General features: G+C 39.7%; 1 protein-coding gene across 1 annotated transcript in view; it reads left to right on the top strand.

Moving 5' to 3' along the window:
• GPC3 (glypican 3) overlaps positions 1–23,909 on the top strand; it is a 490,374-nt gene that overhangs the window by 250,998 nt on the left and 215,467 nt on the right. The window contains exon 3 of the mRNA XM_003420845.3: positions 18,835–19,529. Within this exon, the coding sequence (XP_003420893.2) occupies positions 18,835–19,529 (695 nt within the window). The remainder of the gene's footprint in view (positions 1–18,834; positions 19,530–23,909) is intronic.

Below are 23,909 nucleotides of genomic sequence, written 5' to 3'. Positions count from 1 at the left end.
ACCTTACCTGACTTCAGAACCTATTATACAGCCACAGTAGTCAAAACAGCCTGGTATTGGTACAACAACAGACACATAGACCAATGGAACAGAATTGAGAACCCAGACATAGATCCATCCACGTATGAGCAGCTGATATTTGACAAAGGACCAGTGTCAATTAACTGGGGAAAAGATAGCCTTTTTAACAAATGGTGCTGGCATAACTGGATATCCATTTGCAAAAAAATGAAACAGGACCCATACCTCACACCATGCACAAAAACTAACTCCAAGTGGATCAAAGACCTAAACATAAAGACTAAAACGATAAAGATCATGGAAGAAAAAATTGGGAGAACCCTAGGAGCCCTAATACAAGGTATAAACAGAATACAAAACATTACCAAAAATGATGAAGAGAAACCCGATAACTGGGAGCTCCTAAAAATCAAACACCTATGCTCATCTAAAGACTTCACCAAAAGAGTAAAAAGACCACCTACAGATTGGGAAAGAATTTTCAGCTATGACAGCTCCGACCAGCGCCTGATCTCTAAAATCTACATGATTCTGTCAAAACTCAACCACAAAAAAACAAACAACCCAATCAAGAAGTGGGCAAAGGATATGAACACACATTTCACTAAAGAAGATATTCAGGCAGCCAACAGATACATGAGAAAATGCTCTCGATCATTAGCCATTAGAGAAATGCAAATTAAAACTACGATGAGATTCCATCTCACACCAGCAAGGCTGGCATTAATCCAAAGAACACAAAATAATAAATGTTGGAGAGGCTGCGGAGAGATTGGAACTCTCATACACTGCTGGTGGGAATGTAAAATGGTACAACCACTTTGGAAATCTATCTGGCGTTATCTTAAACAGTTAGAAATAGAACTACCATACAACCCAGAAATCCCACTCCTAGGAATATACCCTAGAGATACAAGAGCCTTCATACAAACAGATATATGCACACCCATGTTTATTGCAGCTCTGTTTACAATAGGAAAAAGCTGGAAGCAACCAAGGTGTCCATCAACGGATGAATGGGTAAATAAATTGTGGTATATTCACACCATGGAATACTACGCATCGATAAAGAACAGTGACGAATCTGTGAAACATTTCATAACATGGAGGAACCTGGAAGCCATTATGCTGAGCGAAATGAGTCAGAGGCAAAAGGACAAATATTGTATAAGACCACTATTATAAAATCTTGAGAAATAGTAAACCTGAGAAGAACACATACTTTTGTGGTTACGAGGCGGGGAGGGAGGGAGGGTGGGAGAGGGTTTTTTATTGATTAATCAGTAGATAAGAACTGCTTTAGGTGAAGGGAAAGACAACACTCAATACATGGAAGGTAAGCTCAATTGGACTGGACCAAAAGCAAAGAAGTTTCCGGGATAAAATTAATGCTTCAAAGGTCAGCGGAGCAAGCGCGGGGGTCTGGGGAACATGGTTTGAGGGGACTTCTAAGTCAATTGGCAAAATAATTCTGTTATGAAATCATTCTGCATCCCACTTTGAAATGTGGCGTCTGGGGTCTTAAATGCTAACAAGCGGCCATCTAAGATGCATCAATTGGTCTCAACCCACCTGGAGAAAAGGAAAATGAAGAACACCAAGGCCACATGACAACTAAGAGCCCAAGAGACAGAAAGGGCCACATGAACCAGAGACCTACATCATCCTGAGACCAGAAGAACTAGTTGGTGCCCGGCCACAATCGATGACTGCCCTGACAGGGAGCACAGCAGAGGACCCCTGAGGGAGCAGGAGATCAGTGGGATGCAGACCCCAAATTCTCATAAAAAGACCAAACTTAATGGTCTGACTGAAACTGGAGGAATCCCGGCGGCCATGCTCCCCAGACCTTCAGTTGACACAGGACAGGAACCATCCCCGAAGACAACTCATCAGACATGAAAGGGACTGGTCAGCGGGTGGGAGAGAGATGCTGATGAAGAGTGAGCTAATTATATCAGGTGGACACTTGAGATTGTGTTGGCAACTCTTGTCTGGAGGAGGGATGGGAGGATAGAGAGAGAGGGAAGCAGGCAGGATTGTCAAGAAAGGAGAGACTGAAAGGGCTGACTCAAGACGGGGAGAGTAAGTGGGAGTAGGGAGTGAGATGTATGTAAACTTATATGTGACAGACTGATTGGATTTGTAAACGTTCACTTGAAGCTTAATAAAAGTTATTAAAAAAAAAAAAGACAGGAAAGAATCTCTAAAATCTACATGATACTGCAAAAACTCAACTACAAAAAGACAAATAACCCAATTAAAAAATGGGCAAAAGATATGAATAGACACTTCACTAAAGAAGACATTCAGATAGCTAACAGATACATGAGGACATGTTCACGATCATTAGCCATTAGAGAAATGCAGATCAAAACTACAGTGAGATTTCATCTCACTCCAACAAGGCTGGCATTAATCCAAAAAACACAAAATAATAAATGTTGGAGAGGCTGTGGAGAGATTGGAACACTTATACACTGCTGGCGGGAATGTAAAATGGTACAACCACGTTGGAAATCGATTTGGCGCTTCCTTAAAAAGCTAGAAATAGAACTACCATACGATCCAGCAATCCCACTCCTTGGAATATATCCTAGAGAAACAAGAGCCTTTACACGAACAGATATATGCGCACCCATGTTCATTGCAGCACTGTTTACAATAGGAAAAATATGCAACCAGGGTGCCCAACAACAGATGAGTGGATAAATAAATTATGGTATATTCACACAATGGAATACTATGCATCAATAAAGAACAGTGAGGAATCTGTGAAACATTTCATAACATGGAGGAACCTGGAAGGCATTATGCTGAGTGAAATTAGTCAGTTGCAAAAGGACAAATATTACATAAGACCACTATTATAAGAACTTGAGAAACAGTTTAAACTGAGAAGAAAACATTCTTTTGTGGTTAGGAGAGGGGAGAGGGAAGGAGGGTTGGAGAGGGGCATTCACTAATTAGATGGTAGATAAGAACTACTTTAGGTGAAGGGAAAGACAGCACACAATACAGGGGAGGTCAGCACAATTGGACTAAACCAAAAGCAAAGAAGTTTCCTGAATAAACTGAATGCTTCAGAGGCCAGTGTAGCAGGGGCAGGGGTCTGGGGACCATGGTTTCAGGGGACATCTCAGTCAATTGGCATAATAAAATCTTTTAAGAAAACATTCTGCATCCCACTTTGAAGAGTGACGTCTGGGGTCTTAAACGCTAGCAAGCAGCCATCTAAGATGCATCAATTGGTCTCACCCCACCTGGATCAAAGGAGAATGAAGAACACCAAGGACACAAGGTGATTAGGAGCCCAAGAGACAGAAAGGGCCACATGAACCAGCGACTATATCATCCTGAGACCAGAAGAACTAGATGGTGCCCGGATACAACCGATGAGTGCCCTGACAGGGAACACAACAGAGAACCCCTGAGGGAGCAGGAGAGCAGTGGGATGCAGACCCCAAATTCTCATAAAAAGAACAGACTTAATGGTCTGACTGAGACTAGAAGGACCACAGTGGTCATGGCCCCCAGACCTTCTGTTGGCCCAGGACAGGAACCATTCCCGAAGCCAACTCTTCAGACATGAATTGGACTGGACAATGGGTTGGAGAGGGATGCTGGTGAAGAGTGAGCTTTTTGGATCAGGTGGACACTTGAGACTGTGTTGGCATCTCCTGCCTGGAGGGGAGATGAGAGGGTGGAGGGGGTTAGAAGTTGGCGAAATGGACACAAAAAGAGAGAGTGGGCTGTCTCATTACGGGGAGAGTAATTGGGAGTGTTTTTAGCAAGGTATTTATATGGGTGTTTGTGTGAAAGACTGACTTGATTTGTAAACTTTCACTTAAAGAGCAATAAAAATTATGTATAAAAATAAAAAAGACAGGAAAGACAGTACCAAAATGGACGTCAGAAGAGACTCTGAAACTTGGTCTTGAACGTTGGGTAGCTAAAGCAAAAGGAAGAAATGAAGTAAAAGAGCCAAACAGAAGATTTCAAAGGGCAACTCGAGAAGACAAAGTAAAATATTATAATGAAATGTGCAAAGACCTGGAGTTAGAAAACCAAAAGAGAAGAACACGCTCAGCATTTCTCAAGCTGAAAGAACTGAAGAAAAAATTCAAGCCTCAAGTTGCAATTTTGAAGGATTCTATGGGCAAAAAATATTGAATGATGCAGGAAGCATTAAAACCAGATGGAAGAAATACACAGAGTCACTGTACCAAAAAGAATTGGCCAATGTCCAATCATTTCAGGAGGTAGCATATGATCAAGAACTGATGGTACTGAAGGAAGAAGTCCAAACTGCGCTGAAGGCATTGGTGATAAACAAGGCTCCAAGAATTGATGAATAGCAATTGAGATGTTTCAACAAACAGATGCAGTGCTAGAAGCACTCACTATCTGTCCCAAGAAATTTGGAAGACACCTACCTCGCCAACCAACTGAAAGAGATCCATATTTGTGCCCATTCCAAAGAAAGGTGACTCAACAGAATGCAGAAATCATTGAACAATATCATTAATATCACTTGCAAGTAAAATTTTGCTCAAGATAACTGAAAAATGGTTGCAGCAGTACATCAACAGGGAACTGCCAGAAATTCAGGTCAGATTGAGAAGAGGACATGGAACCAAGGTTATCATTGCCAATGTCAGATCCTGGCTGAAGGCAGAGAATACCAGAAAGATGTTTACCTTTGTTTTATCGACTATGTGAAGGAATTTGACTGTGTGGATCATAACAGATTATGGGTGGCATTGGGACGAATGGTAATTCCAGAACATTTAATTGTGCACATGTAGAACCTGTACACAGAACAAGAGACATTTGTTCAAGCAGAACAAGGGGTTACTGCATGGTTTAAAGTCAGGAAAGATGTGCATCAGGGTTGTACCCTTTCACCCTACTTTTTCAATCTGTACAACAAGCAAATAATCCAATAAACTGGACTATACAAAGAAGAACAGGGCATTGGGATTGGAAGAGGACTCTTTAACAACCTGTGATATGCAGATGACACAACCTTGCTTGTTGAAAGTGAAGAGGACTTGAAGCACTTTGTGATGAAGATCATAGACTACAGCCTTCAGCATGGATTACATCTCAACATGAAGAAAACAAATATCCTCACAACTGGACCAATAAGCAACATTTTGATAAGTTGTCAAGGATTTCATTTTACTTGGATCCACAATCAATGCTCATGGAGCTAGCAGTCAAGAAATCAAAAGATGCATTACATTGGGCAAATCTGCTGTGAAAGACCTTTTTAAAGTGCTGAAAAGCAAAAGATATCACCTTGAAGACTAAGGTGCACCTGACCCAAGCCGTGTTATTTTCAATTGCATCATATGCATTTCGGAAGTCGGAAAAAGTATCGATGCCTTTGAATTATAGTGCTGACGAAGAATATTAAATATACCATGGACTGCAAAAAGAACGAACAAATCTGCCTTGGAAGAAGTACAACCAGAATGCTGCTTAGAAACGAGAATGGCGATACTTCGTCTCATGTACTTTGGGCATGTTATCAGGAGGGACCAGTTCCTGGAGAAGGACATAATGCTTGGTAAGGGAGAGGGTCAGTGAAAAAGAGGAAGACCCTCATCTTGATGGATTGACACAGTGGCTGCAGAATGGACTGTGAGGTTGGCACAGGACTGGGCAGTGTTTTGATGTGTTGTACATAGGGTCGCTGTAAGTTAGAACCAACTTGACAGCACCTAACAACAACAGTTGAGCTAATGGAGACAAAGTGGTGGTCTCGTGTGGTTTTTTTGGTTTGTGGATACTCTCTTCTTATTTCTTAGGAACTTTTAAGTGGACCCTTGTAATTGTCCTCTTTGGTCTGTAATCGCTTTCTGGGGGTGTATATATATACATATATATACTTAAAAAAAAACCATAGCACATATATTATAGCTCTTGAGAAAAATGTTTTTATTCTTTCTTTCACCTTTTTCTTATTTCTAATTGATGTACCTTGTATTTAGAAGCCTAGAATACTGAAGCTTAAAAAACAAGACTATGTACATTTTTAGGCTGGTCATGCATGCGCCTGTACAAATAAATGGCTCATATTTAATAAATTTCTTTTCTAAGCTTGGTCAATTCTAGTTAAATTGATGCAAAATGTTAAATGCTAGAAAAATCCAACAGAAAGTGGAGCAGCACTTTTGTATCTTCTCTAAGAACTATTCTAGAAAATGTGAGGCTTTTCTTACAACCCAAACATGCAGTTTTTATGTGGCTGATTTTTAAGAAATAATTCAGTATTCCAAAATAATATTGAAACGTGTTACCTATTTGGGTGTTTTGGTCCATTAACTTTTTCCGGTGGTTTTTCCAATTAAAATTACATTGATACCATATGGCATCTGGTGTATGCTAAAACCCCCAACTCATGAAAGAAATGTCAAAGCAGATTGAGGGAAGAGAGACCAAGTTAACACTTTTCAGTGGTTCTAGTCACTGTTTCCATCAAGGACTAATATTTTTGTTTGTTTAATTTTGTTTTGTTTTTAAATTAATAGATTTTATTTTTTAGATCAGTTTTTGGTTTACAGAAAAATTGCGTAGAAAGTGTAAACTTCCCCCTGCGCACCGTTTCCCCGTCATTAACATCTTGCGTTAGTGTGCTAGGTTGGTTACGGTTAATGAACCAATACTGATGCATTGTTATTAACTGAACCTGTAGTTTATGTTAGGGTTCACTCTTTGTGTTGTGAAGTTCTATGGGTTTTGACAGATGCGTACTGTCATGTATCATCCATTACAGTATCCTACAGAACCATTTCACTGCCCTAAAAATCTCCTGTGCTTCACCTGTTCGTCTCTCCTCCCGCTCTCTTCCCCTTGAACTTCTGGCAGCCACTGATCTTTTTCTTATCTCTATAGCTTTGCCTTTTCCAGAATGTCACATAGTTGGAATCTTACATTATGTAGCCTTTTCAGACTGGCTTCTTTGACTTAGCAATATGCATTTAGTGTTCCTCCATGTCTTGATAGCTCATTTCTTTTTATCGCCAAGTAGTACTCCATTATATGAATGAAGGAACCCTGGTGGTGTGGTGGTTAAGCATTCTCCTGGTAGCCAAAAGGTCAGCGGTTTGAACCCACCAGCTTCTCTGCGAGAGAAAGATGTGGCAGTCTGCTTCCAAAAAAAAAAAAGGAATTCCTGTGGGGCAGTTCTACACTACCCTATAGGGTCCTGAGGTTTACAGACCACATTAGTTTCCCGTTCAATAGTTTATAAACAAATCATTCTGTGACATTTGTCGCAATCCCCTCAATGCTTCAGCACTCTCTCCATTACCACCCTGAGTTCCCCATTTCCCTTGGTCCATCTTTTCTCTGCTCCTTCCTGCCTTCTCATCTTTGCTTTTAGTCTCATATAGATGATTGTTCTAAGGAGCACTGTCCTCATGGATGTTATTGTTCATTTTATAGGCCTGTTTATTATTTGGCTGAAAGGTGATTTCCGGGAATGGCTACAGCTCCAAGTTCGAAGAGTGTCTAAGGGCCATGGTCTCATGGGTTCCAATGGTCTCTCTAGGACCAGTACATTTGGTCTGTTTTATGAATCTGAATTTTGTTCTACATTTTTTTCCACTGTAACCAGGGCCTTCTATTATGATGCTGACGAGAGTGGTTGGTAATTGTAGCTGGGCACTGTCTAAGTTTTCTGATTCAGGCTACTGGAGGCTCTTAATCCTGTGGTCCATTAGTCCTTTGGACTAATTGTTTCCTTGAATCTTTGGTTTTCTTCACTCTCCTTTGCTCCAGACAGTAAGGGACCAATAGTTGTATCTTAGATGACTGCTCATTAGCTTTTAAGACCCCAGATGCTACTCACCAAAGTAGGATGTAGAATGTTGTCTTTATGAACTATGTTATGCCAATTGAACTAGATATCCCCCAAGGCTATGGTCCTTAACCTTGAAGCCCAGTAACTCAGTCCGTCGAGGTGTTTGGTTATGTCTAGGATGTTTCCATGACTGTGCCTCCTGTGTTCTCTTTTATATATATATATATGAATATATATGCAGCACATATAAATATGTGTGTAGAAATATCTACAACCAAACCTATATATGCACTTGGGTGTACTACCATATGCCCGCCCACACCGATTCAGCATACATATCTACGTTTTTTTTTTAAATAGCCACTCATAAATTATTGTTTGTTATTACTGTTGTTGCAGGATTGTATATGTTATAGTATTTACTGTCATTGTCTTTTATTCTTGCGTACCTCTCAGTATCTTCCCTTGCCTTGGTCATGTTGTGCTGATTTCCTCCATATTGCTTACTGCCTTTCCCTTTACCAGTTAACACATGTCTAATGTCTAGGTAGTGATTTTCCTTCCCTCCCACTCCAATCCCTGGCAAGCATCAAAAAATGTTTCTTTCTATGTGTAAACCTTTTCATGACTATTTATAATTGTGGTCTCATACAATATTTATCCTTTCATGATTGACTTATTTCATTCAGCATAATGTCCTCCAGATTCATCCATGTTGTAAGCTGTTTCAGGGATTCGCCACCATTGTTTATCGTTGTGTAGTATTCCGTTGTGTGTATGTACCACAGTTTGTTTATCCATCCGTCTGTTGATGGGTGCTTAGGTTGTTTCCACCTTTTGCTATTGTGAATAGTGCTGCAGTGAACATGGGTGTGTATATGTCTATTCGTGTCATGTCTCTTATTTCTCTAGGATATATACCTAGGAGTGGGATTGCTGGAACATATGGTATTTCTATTTCTAGCTTTTCAAGGAAGCGCCATACCATTTTCCATAATGGTTGTACAATTTTACATTCACACTAGCAGTGAATAAGAACTTCAGTCTCCATGCAACCTGGCCAGCATTTGTTGTTTTCTGTTTTTCTTTTTTTAAATCAGCACCATTATTGCTGGGGTGAGAGGGTATTGTTGTTTTGATTTGCATCTCTCTAATGGTTAATGATCATGATCATCTCTTCATGTGATTTTTACCTTTCTGAATGCCTTCTTTGGTGGCGTGTCTGTTCACATCCTTTGCCCATTTTTTATTGGGTTGTCTGTCCTTTTGTTGTTGAGGTGTTGAAGTTTTCTATAAATTTTAGAGATTAGGTCCTTGTTGGATACATCATAGCCAAATTTTTTTCCCCAGTCTGTAGGTTCTCTTTTTACTCGTTGGGGAAAGCCTTTTGATGAGCATAGGTGTTTGATTTTTAGGAGATCCCAGTTATCTAGTTTATGTTCTGCCGTTCATGTATTTTTAACTATGTCTGGTATTCTATTTATGCCACATATTAGGATGCCTAGTGTTGACCCTATTTTTTCCTCCATGGTCTTTATAGTTTTAGGTTTTACATGTAGGTCTAGGATCCATTTTCAGTTAGTTTTTGTGTGTGGTTTAAGATATGGATCTTGTTTCATTTTTCTGCAAATGGATATCCAGTTTTGCCAGCACCATTTGTTAAAGAGATTTTTTTCTTCCTCATGTAATGAGCTTTGATCCTTTATCGAAGATCAGCTGTCCATAGGTGGATGAATTTACTTCTGGGTTCTCAGTTCTGTTCTGTTGATCTGTGTGTCTGTCATTGTACCAGTACCAGGCTGTTTTGATTACCATGGCTGTGTGGTTCTGAAATTGGGGAGTGTGAGGCCTCCTACTTTGTTCTTCTTCAATAATGCTTTTCTTATCCAGGCCTTCTTTCCTTTCCATATAAAACTGGTGGTTAGTTTTTCCATCTCATTAAAGAATGCTGTTGGAATTTGGGTAGGGATTCCATTATATATGTAGATCACTTTGGGTAGTACTGACATTTTTACAATGTTAAGTTGACCTATCCATGAGCATGGTATGTTTTTTCATTTATGTAGGTTTCTTTTGATTTCTTGCACTAATGTTCTATAGTTTTCTTTATAAGTCTTTTATGTCTGTCATTAGATTTATTCCTAAGTATTTTATCTTTTTGAGGGCTATTGTAAATTGTACTGTTTTCCTGATTTCCTTTTTGGAGTCCTCTTTGCTGGTGTAGGGGAATCCAACTGATTTTTGTATGTTTATCTTGTACCCTACTACTTTGCTGAATTCTTCTCTCAGTTGCAGTAGCTTTCTTGTGGAGTCGCTGGGATGTTCTATGTATATAACCATATCATCTGTGAATAGGGATAGTTTTACTTCTTCCTTACAAATTTGTATGCTTTTATTTCCCTATGTTGCCTTATTGCTCTAGCTAGAACTTCCAGCACACTATTGAATAAGAGTGGTGATAAAGGCCATCGTTGTCTGGCTTCCATTTTCAAGGGGAATGCTTTCAGCCTCTCTCCAGTTGAGAATAATGTTGGCTGTTTTTTTTTTTTAAGTGCCCTTAATTATGTTGAGGAATTTCCCTTCTATTCCTATTTTGCATACAGTTTTTATCAAGAATGGGTGTTGAACTTTATCAAATGCCTTCTCTGCATTGACTGAGATGACCATATGATTCTTGTTCTTTGTTTTATTTTTGTGGTACATTACATTGGTTGATATTCTAATGTTGAACCATTATGAGTGGGAACCAACTCAGGGGCACCTAACAACAACAACAACAACAATTTAATTTTTATGCTAATGTGAATGGTATTGTGTTTTCAATTTCAAATTCCAATTGTGCATTGGTGGTATATAGAGAAAGCAATCTACTTTTTTATATTAACCTTATATTCTGCATCCTTGCTATAATCATGTACCGTATTAGTTCAGGATATTTTTTTTGTCAATTCTTTGGGATTTTCTATAGTGACAATAGTTTCATCTGTGAACAAACACAATTTTATTTCTTCATTCTGAATATGTATACATTTTATTTTCTCTTCTTATTGCGTTAGCTAGGACTTCCAGTAAAATTTGAGTAGGGGTGCTGAGAAGGACACCCTTGCCTTGTTCCTGGTTTTAGGGGGAAAGGATATAGTTTCTCACCATTCAGCCTGATTTTAACTGTAATTTTTTGGTAGATGTTCTTTGTCAAGTACAGGAAGTTAACCTCTATTCCTAGTTTCTGAGAGTTTTTGTCATGAATGGTATTGGATTTTCTCAGATGTTGTTTTTACATCTCTTGATATGATCATATGAGTTTTCTTTTTTATCTTGTTGATGTAATGGATTATAATAATAGATTTTTTTAACATTGAGTCAGTCTTGCATATCTGGAATAAATTCCACTTGGCCATGGTATATATAATTTTCCATACATTGTTAGATTAATTTGCTAATATTTTGCTGAATTAAAAAAAAATTTATTCTCTTGTGGTCAAAAATAGACACAGCAAAACACACACCAATTCAACTGTTTCTAAATGTACAATTCAGTAACATTTACTACACTCTTTGAGTTGTGCAACCATTCTCACCCTCCTTTTCTGAGTTGTTCCTCACCGATTAATATAAACTCATTGCCCCCTATGGTTCCTATCTAATCTTTCTAGTTGCTATTGTCATTTTGATCCCACATAGATAGTTCTTAACAGAGCATAATGCTCAAGGCAGATTTTTTTACTAGTGAAGCTAAATTATTGTTTGGTTGTAAGAAAGCTTCAGGGGATATTTTTGGTTTAAATTTTAAAGATTACCTCAGGGCAGTAGTTTCATGGGTTCATCTAGCCTACACGGCTCCAGATAGTCTGGAGTTCATGAGATTTTGAAATTCTGTTCTGCATTTTCCCGCTTTTGATTAGGATTCTTCTATAGAATCTTTTATCAAAATGTTCAGTAATGGTAGCCAGGCACCATCCAGTTCTTCTGGTCTCACGACAAAGGAGACAGTTGATCATGGAGGCAATTAGCCACACATTCCATTTCTCCCTACAATTCCTGACTCCCCTTCCTCTTTTACTGCAGATGAATAAAGACTAATCGTTGTACCTTGGATGTCTGCTTGCAGGCTTTTAAGACACCAGGCACTATGCAAAGAACTAGGAGGTAGAACAGAAACACTAAACATGTTATTAGGCCAATTAACTGGGATGTCCCATGAAACTATGATCTTAAACCTCCAAACTAGGGAGTTAAATCCCATGAGGTTCTTGGTTGTGCATAAGCAGCTTCAGTAGCTACTCTTTTTTTGTGTAAACATATCTATGACATAACTTTTGTCAGTTCAACTTTTTACACGTGTACAACTTATTGGCAGCAATTACAGTAATTGGCTGTGCACCCCTACCCTTAGTCAATGTGCTTTTTCCATCACTGTTAACTCTCCCCTCCCCTCCCACCTACCTCTTGTAACCTCGAATAAACTTTGGTCTCTATACATTTGCTTTTCCTTGTTATTTCATGTAAATGAGATCATACAATATTTGTCCTTTTGTGATTGACTTATTTTACTAGCATAATGTCGTCAAGCTCCATCCATATTATAACATGTATCAAGACTTCATTTCTCCTACTGGCTGAGTAGTATTCCATTGTATATATGTTCCACATTTTGTTTATCCATTAATCTGTTGATCAGCGTTTAGGTTGTTTCTACCTTTTCACTATTGTGAATGGTGCTGCAGTGAACATTGGTGTACAAGTCTCTGAGTCTCTGCTTTCAAATCTTTTGGATTTATACCTAGGAGTGGAATTGCTGGATTATATAGCAGTTCTTTTTTTAGTTTTTTAGGAAGCACCACACTCTTTTCCACAAAGGCTGCACCATTTTGCATTCCCACCACCAATGGATAAAAACCAAAAAAAAAAAAAAAGGAAACCCGCTGCCGTTGAGTTGATTCCGACTCATAATGACCCTATAGGACAGAGTAGAACTGCCCCATAGAGTTTTCAAGGAGCGCCTGGTGGATTTGAACTGCTGACGTCTTGGTTAGCAGCTGTAGCACTTAACCACTATGCCACCAGGGTTTCCAAGCAATAGATAAGGGTTCCAATTTCCCCACATCTTTGCCAACATTTGTTATTGTCTGTTTTTTTTTTTTAATCTTAGCCATCCTAGCGGGAGTGAAATTATATCTCATTGTGGTTTTGATTTACATCTCTCTTGTGGCTAATGATGTTGAGCATCTTTTCATGTGTTTGGTGGTCACTTGAATGTCCTCTTCAATGAAATGTCTATTCAAGTCCTTTGCCTATTTTATGATTGGATTACTTTCCTTTTTGTTGTGAAGTTATTGAAATTTTATATATATATTGGTTATTAGATTCTTACCAGATATATGGTTTCCAAAGATATTCTCCCAATTAGTAGCCTGGTTTTTCACTTTTTTGGTAAAGTCTTTTGATGAACAAAAGTTTTTAATTTTTATAAGGTTCCATTTATTTATTTTTTCTTCTACTGTTTGTGCTTTTGTTATTGTATTAGATAATCCGTTGTTAGAAGCTAGGCCTGACATCGTTGCCCCTGCTTTTTCTTCTAAAAAGTTTATGGTTTTAGTTTTCACATTTATGTCCTTAATCCATTTTGAATTTGTTTATGTGTTTGAATTGAGGCATGGATCCTGTTTCATTTGTTGATGATTCTTACATGTATGTTTATGAGAGATATCGGTGTGTAGTTTTTTTCTTGTAATGTCTTTTATTGGTTTTAGTGTTAGGGTAAGGCTGGCATTGTTAAATGAGTTAGGAAGTGTTCTCTTTGCTTCAATTTTTGGAAGAGATTATAGAGAATTGGTATCATTTCTTCCTTAAATATTTGAATTCAATATTAGAATTCAACAGTGAAGCCATCTGGGCTTGGTACTTTCTGTTTAGAAGGTTATTAATCTGATTTATTTAATAGATACAGGCATATTCAAGTTATTTCTCCTTGTGTGGTATTTAGTAGATTGTGTCTTTCAAGCAATTAGTCCATTTTATTTAAGTTATCAAATTTGAGGGCCTTGAGTTGTTCATCATATTCTTTTATTATCTCTTTAATGTCCATGGGAGCAGTAGTGATGGCCCCTCTTTCATTTCTGAGCTTTGACTTTTGGAAATTTTTCTTAGCCTTTCCCATGCCCCCCTTCTCCCTTTGGTAAGACTGGAAGGCTAGAGGGACTAGAGAACTTCTTTTAACATTTCATGCAAGGCAAATCTATTGTTGACAAATTCCCCCTCAGTTTTGTTTGGGAAATTCTTTATTTCTCCTTCATGTTTGAAGGATAATTTCGATGGGTACAGAATTCTAGTTTTTTCCCCCAACACTTTAAATATTTCACTCTACTTTCTTCTTGCTTGCATGGTTTTTGGATGATAAGTTGATGTAGTTTTTATCTTTGTTCCTGTATAGGTAAAGGTCTCTACCCCCCTCCCCCCAGCCCCTGCCTCTGGCTTCTTTCAAGATTTTGTCTTTTTCCCTGGTTTTCCGCAGTTCGAATATGATATACCTAGGAGTAGTTTGTTTGTTTGTTTAATTTATCCTGCATAGTGTTTTTTGAGCTTGCTGGATCTGTGGTGTGATGTCTGTCATGAATTTTGGAAAAATTCTCAGCCATTATTTCTTCAAATTATTTTTTCTGCTCTGTTCACTCTTCTCGTTCTGTCTTTGTGGCCTCAGGAGTTTTTCACTGTCAAAGTAGTTCACATTCAGCCTATAGCAATTTGTCAAAATTGCCATTTACGTGTTCCTGCTAGTTTATGGCTTCATTGGTTTCTGCTCCAGATAAACAGAGCTCAGCTGTGATTCTCTGTATTCGTCTGTCTCTCCCTCCAGATTTTGGGGTGGCAGTTTGCCCTGTGACCTCAATTCTTTGAAGAGTCCAAGAAGAGTCACTGATTTTCAGTTCGTTCTCTGTTTTTCTTGTGAGAATGAGAGTGATGACTTCCAAGCTCTTTAAATGTTAGAGCTAAAACTGGAAGGTCTAGCTTTCAAGGCTGAAATGTGTTGTGGAATTAGCAAGGACTTTGATGTTAGACGGACCTACATTCAAATCCAGACCCTGGCATTTAACTAGAGGTATTATCTTGTACGAGTCACTTAACCTCCCTGAATCCCAGTTCCCTTACCAGTAAAATAAAAATAATTCCAAACACATGAAGTTAAGTTAAATTTAAATGAGAGGACATACATGAACAAGGTTACCTCAGATCCTGGCATGTATATCACAAAAAAAAAAGAAACAAGCACCCCATAAATTTTACCTTTTTTTTTTCCCCTTTTCCATATAGTTACCCTGTGGTTAAAAAACAAAAACAAGGACCATTCTGAGTCCAACCCATTGTGTGGCATTTATGCCTAGGAATGTAATTGGTTCTTCTTCTTATAAAGATTTCTCATTGTTTAAATGCCGGAAATGCTGCCTTGGGAAAAACCATCTGCGTCTATAAGGACTACCATATTCTTAAGGTCTTAAAAGGGATTCCATGGTTTATTTTTTCCTCTCCTCCAACCACAACTATACTCTTTTTCTTCTCTTTTTCAAATACCCAGCCCATTAATTAAAAGACGCATAAAAATACATTTCCCTCTATCTAGGTCTGAATACAACCACATCAGCACCAAATACTAAGGTTGGTCATTTTGCTACCTTGATAAGGTATATGTCCTGAAGAGTGGCAGAAGTTATTGTACCAGTTAAAGAGACATAATAGCCTAACTGCACACTGCACGCATCAAACTGCATGTGAAGAATTTTGTCCCTTTTTGAGCACCCTAATTTAAGGGAGATGTCAGCAACACTTCAATGTATTCAAATAGTGGTCACCGGGATGGTGGTGGGACCACTGAGAAACCTTACTATACTAGGATGTGTAGTAGCTCAATTTATTAAAACTATTTATCTGTATCATTTATCTGTCTATATACTGTAAAAAATGTTTTAGCATATTTTTTGATCAGTGCCAAATCTTTCACAAGAGCTCTGATTTTACATTATTTGTTCTAATTTTTCCTGAACATAATTCTTGATTTCTTCCCAGGAAAGAGATAGAAGAAAACCTTCCTAGCTGATGTGTAAATTATTATCTGACCAAAAAAAAAAAAAATCAGTGGGCTGAACTTCCTTGCAGTAATTCTAGCCCTTGGCTTCTTTTCATAAAACCTCAAGTTGCCAAGGAAAGCTGAGCATCACTTTTTACCTAGTGTTGGTTGCTACAGGTCCCCGAGGAGCCTTTGCTTGAGCAGTTATGATTTGGTCTGTTGTGCTGTGATATCGAAGTGAGGGGCTTGGGCAAAACCCAGAGATGTGCTAAGTGGATTCTGAGCTGTGGAAGTGGGAACGGGGAGCATGTGTGAGCTTGAGGTTAGATATGAACCTCTGGCCCTTTCCCCCTGCAATATGCGTTGTCCGTATTCTTTGTGCAGAAGCATTCATGATCTTGTGTAATTTTCTTTTTCTATTGATCCAGCAGTGTTAGTAACAGAAACTAAAAACAAAAACAGGTTATGGTGTCTCAGACTGTGGAATTTCACAGTCATATAAACCTTGCACATTAGAGAATGAATGCACTATACCTGAGATGAAATTTGCCTTGTAGAGAATTCAGAATTCATTTTAGGGTAGCTCAGATTGGATGATTGAGGTCTACAGTGGCAGCATCTCAGCAGCAGTCTTTTCTCTTCTCTAACCTCACTCTGCCCCAAAGCAAAGGTGAAAGAGGGACTCTGGTTTGTTGGTCTTTGGGTTGAAATTTCTTTTGGTAGATTTCCATTCGTAGAAGGGAAGGCAATGGGAAAACAAGGGATTTAAAATAGAATTTAGCTTCTACAACGTTTGTCGAGTAGGTATGTGTATAGGCCTGAGGACAGCTAGAGTATAGCCATAGGTGGGAGACTCTAGTTTGGCTACTACTTTGCAGCTCTGTGACCCTGGGAAAGTGCTTTAACTCTGCTGAGCCTCAATTTCCTCATCTAAAAAGTGAGAATTGCAGGAGCAGATCAAAAAAAAAAGGGTTGGTATAAAAATGAAATGTCATAATATATTTGGAAATGTTTTGTAAACTCTCAACTGTGTAGCTTGTAACTTTTAAGGCAAGAATAGTGTAGTGTTTGTCTCCATCTACCCAGAACTTATGTATAAGACCCTAGGTGGCACAAACAGTTAAGCACTCAACAATGAACCGAAAGATTGGTGGTTCGAATCCACCCAGAGGCATCTTGGAAGAAAAGCCTGAAGATCTGCTTCCAAAAGATTACAGCCATTCAGAGCCCTATGGAGCACAGTTCAGTTCTATTCGGAAACATATGAGGTCACCATGAGTTGGAATTGACTCAATGGCAACTGGTACTGGCACCTAGCCTTTATGTACCCCTCGTACTAGCACAGAGCCTAGTATATGATAAATGGTTGCTTGCTGAAATCAAAATGTATGAATAGTTTAATGACTGGTTCTTTTTATTGGAGAAGATGATTACCAGGCCTCACCTAATGTTTAGATTTAAGGACTGGAAAGAAATTAGGGTGTGGGTTTAGGAAACGATTGTTACAAGATAGATAAACTTTCCAGGAACCGCTTAATGTTTTAAAATAAACAAACAAACTTGTAGCAATTGATGGAAATGAAGGCTATCTTTCTCAAGTGAGCTTGGAAGCCTAGTAGAATTGCACTGGCATCTGTTCGATGTTGTTGTATATGTCATAAGCCCAAGAGAAGAATCAAGGGAGCATGTTCTACCTTGCGAGGGATCTAGGGCAGATGGTGGTGGGACAATCTAGAGCTCACTTCTGCACAGATGACTGAGATGTTGGACCAAGTGATCCCAGGGAGCTGTTGGAATATAATCTCTCTAGTAGTCTGAAGTAGTCTGAAAGGGGTAATAATTTAATTTTTCAAGGCTCATGAATTGGGATGGTTACAGACCTTTGCACTTTGGAGGGAAATGAAGGAAAGCACTAAGTTAATTTTCAATGTGTCAGGAAACTTGATTTTTTTTTTTTAACTCTGGTCGTATTTCTTGAAAAACCTATTATGTGGTTATTTCCCCTTTCCTCATATAAATATGGAATTCTGATTATTTGGGATGATTTGTGTCTGGAGTGTTTCAGTTTGGAGAAAATGAGATGGTGACATTACTACATTCTTTCTCAGACCGTTGGCACTAATAGGGCCTTCTGCCAAAGGGCAGAGGCAGCAGATGTAATCATGAAACCTTGGTCTTTGTGGAGTGGACAAGGTTTCCAAGCCATGTGAAAGCTGAATGTACCAGGGAAGCTTAGCAGTTGTCCTTCCATATGTTCTGCTTTCAAATAACAGAGGTTTTATTTTCAGTATCAAATATGTAGATTAGTGCATGGATTGGTTTTTCCATCCAAATACCCATTTAGTGGATAAATTCCATTTCCAGGGCTGGCAGTCTGTCAGATCAACCCCTTTAAAGCTATCTGGAGAAAATCTACCAAAAAATGATTGAAGTCATGATAAATTTTATTCTTGGCTAAGAACTTACCTCTCCTCCAGGGATGAACAAGCATAAATTGTTATGTGAGTTTATACAGTATATGGTTTGTTGTCAAATATTTATCTTTGTCTAAAAATGAAATGCCCTGAAATACAATTTCTTTTTAACTGAATAAACCAGTAAGAGAAAAAGAAATAACTTCTCGTTTAGGTAATTTTTAATCAATAATTTCATGAAAGGTTGAACTATTAACTGAATCCTGGCCTTTGTCATTTGAAATATAATTTGTGTGCTTAAGAATTTATGTGCATATCTGAATTTGAACTTCATGTTCTGAAAGGAAAATTGATTTACTGAAGGAAACAACTGCGGAAGTAGAGGTGACACCAGAATTGAATATGAGTCAGTTATTTAAGGCAAATGGGGCCTTAATTACCCCAGCAATAGAAAAATCTCAAATTCAATTACACACTACCTTTTCAGGCTTTAATTTGTGGACCTTTCTATATCTCTTATTTTGCAGAGGCCTTTGAAATTGTTGTTCGCCATGCAAAGAACTACACCAACGCCATGTTCAAGAACAACTACCCGAGCCTGACCCCGCAAGCTTTCGAGTTTGTGGGTGAATTTTTCACAGATGTGTCTCTCTACATCCTGGGTTCTGATATCAACGTGGATGACATGGTCAATGAATTGTTTGACAGCCTGTTTCCAGTTATCTATACCCAGCTCATGAGTCCAGACCTGCCTGAGTCGGCCTTGGACATCAATGAGTGCCTTCGAGGGGCAAGGCGTGATTTGAAAGTATTTGGAAATTTCCCTAAGCTTATTATGACCCAGGTTTCCAAGTCACTGCAAGTCACTCGGATCTTCCTCCAGGCCCTGAATCTTGGGATCGAAGTGATCAATACCACTGATCATCTGAAGTTCAGTAAGGACTGTGGCCGAATGCTTACAAGAATGTGGTACTGCTCTTACTGCCAGGGACTGATGATGGTTAAGCCTTGTGGTGGCTACTGCAACGTGGCCATGCAAGGGTGCATGGCAGGTGTGGTGGAGATTGACAAGTACTGGAGGGAGTACATTCTCTCTCTTGAAGAACTGGTGAATGGCATGTACAGAATCTATGACATGGAGAACATACTGCTTGGTCTCTTTTCGACAATCCATGATTCCATCCAGTATGTCCAGAAGAATGGAGGAAAGCTGACCACCACTGTGAGTACCAGCCTATAATTTGCAGAGGAATTGGGTCCTTTTGGGGTAAGGTGGCCTGGCCAGCAACAGGTGCTGATGGAGAGCAGTGAAAAAAAAAATGTTTTTGAAGGTGGGCAGGGATGACAGAACTTGTCACTGCATTAAGAGCATAGGCTGTGGAGTTATAAAGCCTGGCTTTGAATTTTAGTTCCATTCACTTCATTGGTTTAGGGCTTTGGGTGAATCATTTTATCTTTATGAGTCTCATTTTCCTCTTTTATAAAATAGGAATAAAAAGAGAGTCTTCTTCATAATGTGTGTAAAAGCACTTAGCACATGTCTGGTACATGGTAAGGCTTCAATAAATGTTAGCTGTTATCACCACTGGAGCCCTGGTGGTGCAGTGGTTAAGAGCTATGACTACCAAAAGGTCGGCAGTTCGAATCTACCAAGTGTGCCTTGGAAACCCTATGGGACAGTTTTACTCTGTCCTATAGGGTTGCTATGAATCTCAATCGACCTGACAGTGGCAGGTTTGGTTTTTTGGTATTATCAGCATTATTGTCAGGTGTCATGATCCTTGTGGCAACCCTGTGAGGTAGGAGCTATTATCTCTATTTTATAAATAGGAAAGTGACATTCAAGTCACCCAGATATACTTAGTGGAGCCTTGATTCAGAAGTTGATCAGGTCTCCCTTTAATGTGGTTATTAGTAATTTTTCTGGTTCAGATTTCACGCTTGAGATCTTAATTGTGCGTATCACATTAGCATTTGTGGTAGTGACTTTAAACCCAGGAGATCCAGCTAGAATCCACTAACTAAACCTACACAAGAACTTAAGTGAGGGCAAAACATCCGTGTTCCCCAAATGATGGTTTTTTACAACCTTGATTATAGCAGCCTGAGCCCGATGGGACTTATGATGGGGGAAGGACAGTTCTGGAAGTGAGGCAACAGTTGCTTGGATTCAGTCAGGCATTGTTAGCCACACTGAACCTGCCAAGCTAGGGTGCATTCATGCAGAACCACAGGAGGTACCCTCTTCTCAATGTAGAACAGAACATGTAGCCAGGAGCTACCAGCCACATCCCGGTAAGGTAGTGACTGATTCCTGAATGCTGTCAGCTTCGTAGAAGGAGGAGGCACAGTTGTATAAGACACTAGCATTGTTGAGCTCATACTTCATTTCAGGTGGTGGTGCAGCGGCTAAACACTCGACTGCTAACTGAAAAGTTGGCGGTTCGAACTCACCAGCTGCTACGTGAGAAAAGATATGGCAGTCTTCTTCCATAAAGATTACAGCCTATGAAACCCTATGGGGCTTCTGTCACATGGGGCTGCTATGAGTTAGAATCAACTTAATGATGATGGGTTTAGTTTTGGTTAGTACTGGGCAGTTTGGAGTCCCTGGGTGGTGCAAAAGATTAAGGCATTCAGCTGCTAACCAAAAGGCTGGCAGATCAAGTCCGCCCATAGGCACCTTGGAAGAAAGTCCTGGCAATCTACTTCTGAAAAATCAGCCCTTGAAAACCGTATGGAACACAGTTCTACTCTAACATACATGGGACCTCCATGAGTCGGAATGGACTCCAGGGCAACTGGTGACTGGGCAGTTTACATAATGTTGTCTCAAAGTAACCCGTGAGATAGGTCCTAATATTGTCCCCACTTTACACAGGAGGAAATAAAGCTCATAGAGGCGAAATGCCTTGCCCCAGATCACAAGAGCTGGTTAAGTGGGGAGACCTGGAATTGAAACCCAGGCTTGGTTCACTTGGTTTGCTTGTGCCCTTAGCTTCTATGCAGTGTACCTGCTGTGTACTCTGCTTACCCAGAATGTGGAGGGCAGATTGAACCATTTAGCCTTGTCTTTAAACACTGAGAGTACAAAACGATAGGGGTAATTGGCTTCTTTGGTGAATTAAACTGGAAAAGAGACAGAAATGATGCTACCATCGGCATGGCTACTTACGGAGATGCTCTAATTGCCCCGTTCATGACATTAGCCATTTAAAACACATTTGCTGAGAAAATATTTTATAGTAAAATGAACAGAAATGTCCTAGCTAACGATGGTGTTCTTCAGTGGCTAATTATTCCCTTGACTGCTTTATAATTTGAGGTCACAATCGGGGTCCTGCTACAAAAATAAATCTCACAGAACTAGAAAAATGAAGTGCATTCATGTGTCTTTCACCTAAGATCTATTGAGGACCCACTATGTGTCAGACACATGGCAACGGTGCCCAAGTTGTGGACATATCTTCAGTAAGAGGAAAAATAAGGAGACAACGTTAAAGATGCAGTATGGGAATCTTTAAAGGTTGCTTCTGGTAATGGTCATTTGACGGCCACATAACTGATCTTGGAAATGTGTATCCTCTACTAGGTCTTTTTAAACCCAAAACATGGACCAGGGAGCTGGTATGGGATTAGGTGGCACTGTTTTGATCAAGTGCTAGAAATGAAGGTTCATCTAGTAAATATTTGTTAAACATCTCGTTTGTGCGTGGCACTTGGCTAGGTGCTAGGTTTTCAAAGCTACCCAAGGCACAGTTCTTAAGTCTTTAAAAGGTCACAGTCCAGTTCGCAGACAGATATGGAGCTGAATAAATTCTACCATAGTGAACATTTCACTAGAATGTGAGTGTTGGAAGGCTCCTGAGAGATTGGCTAGTCTAATCCCACTGATTTACAAATAAACAAATGAGGTTTAGGAAGGTTTGCCCAAAGTTATGCAATTAATGGAAGAGCCAAAAGTAGAATCCAAGGTCTTCTGTTACTACAATCTAGTGCTCTTCCAGAAACCCTGATGGCCTAGTGCTTAAGAGCTAGGGCTGCTAACCAAAAGGTCAGCAGTTTGAATCCACCAGGTGCTCCTTTGGTAACCCTATGGGCCAGTTCTAATCTGTCCTCTAGGGTTGCTGTGAGTCCGCTCTTTCTTCCATGAGGCCCTCTCAGACTTTCAGCTAAGAGCTCCATTACGATTTTGGGAAGACACAAACCAAAAAAAAAAAAAAAAAGAAAACCAAACCCAGTGCTGTCGAGTCGATTCCAACTCATAGTGACCCTATAGGACAGAGTAGAACTGCCCCATAGTGTTTCCAAGGAGTGCCTGGCAGATTTGAACTGCAACCCTTTGGTTAGCAACTGTAGCACTTAACCACTATGCCACCAGGGTTTCCTGCAAAGACATAGTGAAGTTAAATTGGATAGCTATTTCAGAGTGCCAGACCTGCTGTATTCTAGGCATGCGCAAACATGTGCCTGTGTGTGAGTGTGAGTGTGAGTGTGTGTGTGTGTGTGTGTGTGTGTAGGGGGAGTACATTTCATGTCATTATCCTTCAGGAAGAAAGGCCTTGGCTGTCAAGAGGTGCTCAGTGATGCAGTCTCTCTCTGCTTTGGCCATTAAGGGCCTGATTGCTCCCAGCTCCTCGCTGGTTACGAGAGCATGAAGTTGGCCTTCCCCAGGGATTGCCTGACTTAGACCAGAAAGCGTACGTAAACTCTGGCTTGTTTTATGATCACCAACTTTAAGTAATGTGTAACAAATGGTGGAGGTAGCGGAATCATTGGCCAGGTGTGATCCAGGCCATTGTCTGTATGTTCCAGAAAGGGGCCGGATCATTTACACATCGAGGGGAAGTGAGGGCTGGGTAACTTTGTTTGTGCTGACAAAGCCACAGGATGCCCCAAAGCGAGAGCTGATTAAAACTAAAGCATTAATGAGATTGTGCTGTAGCACCTTCATCTTCCTGTTAAAACGTAAAACCCTGCCAGTTGGTCCCACTAGAGGTTCAGTTGTGGCGAGTGGCCTGTCTGAAAATACATTCTTCCTGACTGTCTTGAGACAGCCTCTTTAGCTAGCTACAAGCATTACCATGAGGCCTGTCATATAGGAACTTTGCCCAGTTGTTTTGGTGGCTCCCATCCAACTCAGATTATAAAGATTGCTGTGGTCTTCTAAGTGAATATGGCACTGTTAAAATTTTCTAAGTACAGCTTGTTGGTGCTTTAGGGTAGTTTTCATCAGGATGGTTCTCATTTCTTCAGACTGTCAAGTGCAGGCATGTGGGGGAATGTTGGGATGTTGTCCCTGGCAGCACCCCTGGAAGGGGTAAGCATCTAGTTCCCAAACACATCATCACAATCATGTAGAGAATCTCATTGAACAGATTCCTGGAACCCAGCTCTGGAGATTCTGATACATCAGGTCTCTGGAGAGGCTAAAGAATTTGTCATTTAAAAAGAGCCCCCTCACCCCACATCCTCATGAAAAGAACCCCAGTTGATTCGGGTGCTCAACTAGGCTTGAGAACAAATACAGCCTCCTTGTTTGGAAGATGGAGTCCCTGGAGCGTGCAAATGATTAACACTGCTAACGGTTGGAGCTTTGAGT

The sequence above is a fragment of the Loxodonta africana genome, chromosome X (assembly GCF_030014295.1).
Source record: "Loxodonta africana isolate mLoxAfr1 chromosome X, mLoxAfr1.hap2, whole genome shotgun sequence".
NCBI lineage: Eukaryota > Metazoa > Chordata > Mammalia > Proboscidea > Elephantidae > Loxodonta > Loxodonta africana.
The sequence above is the reverse complement of the archived record's forward strand: the minus strand, read 5'-3'. Positions and strand labels throughout refer to the sequence as shown.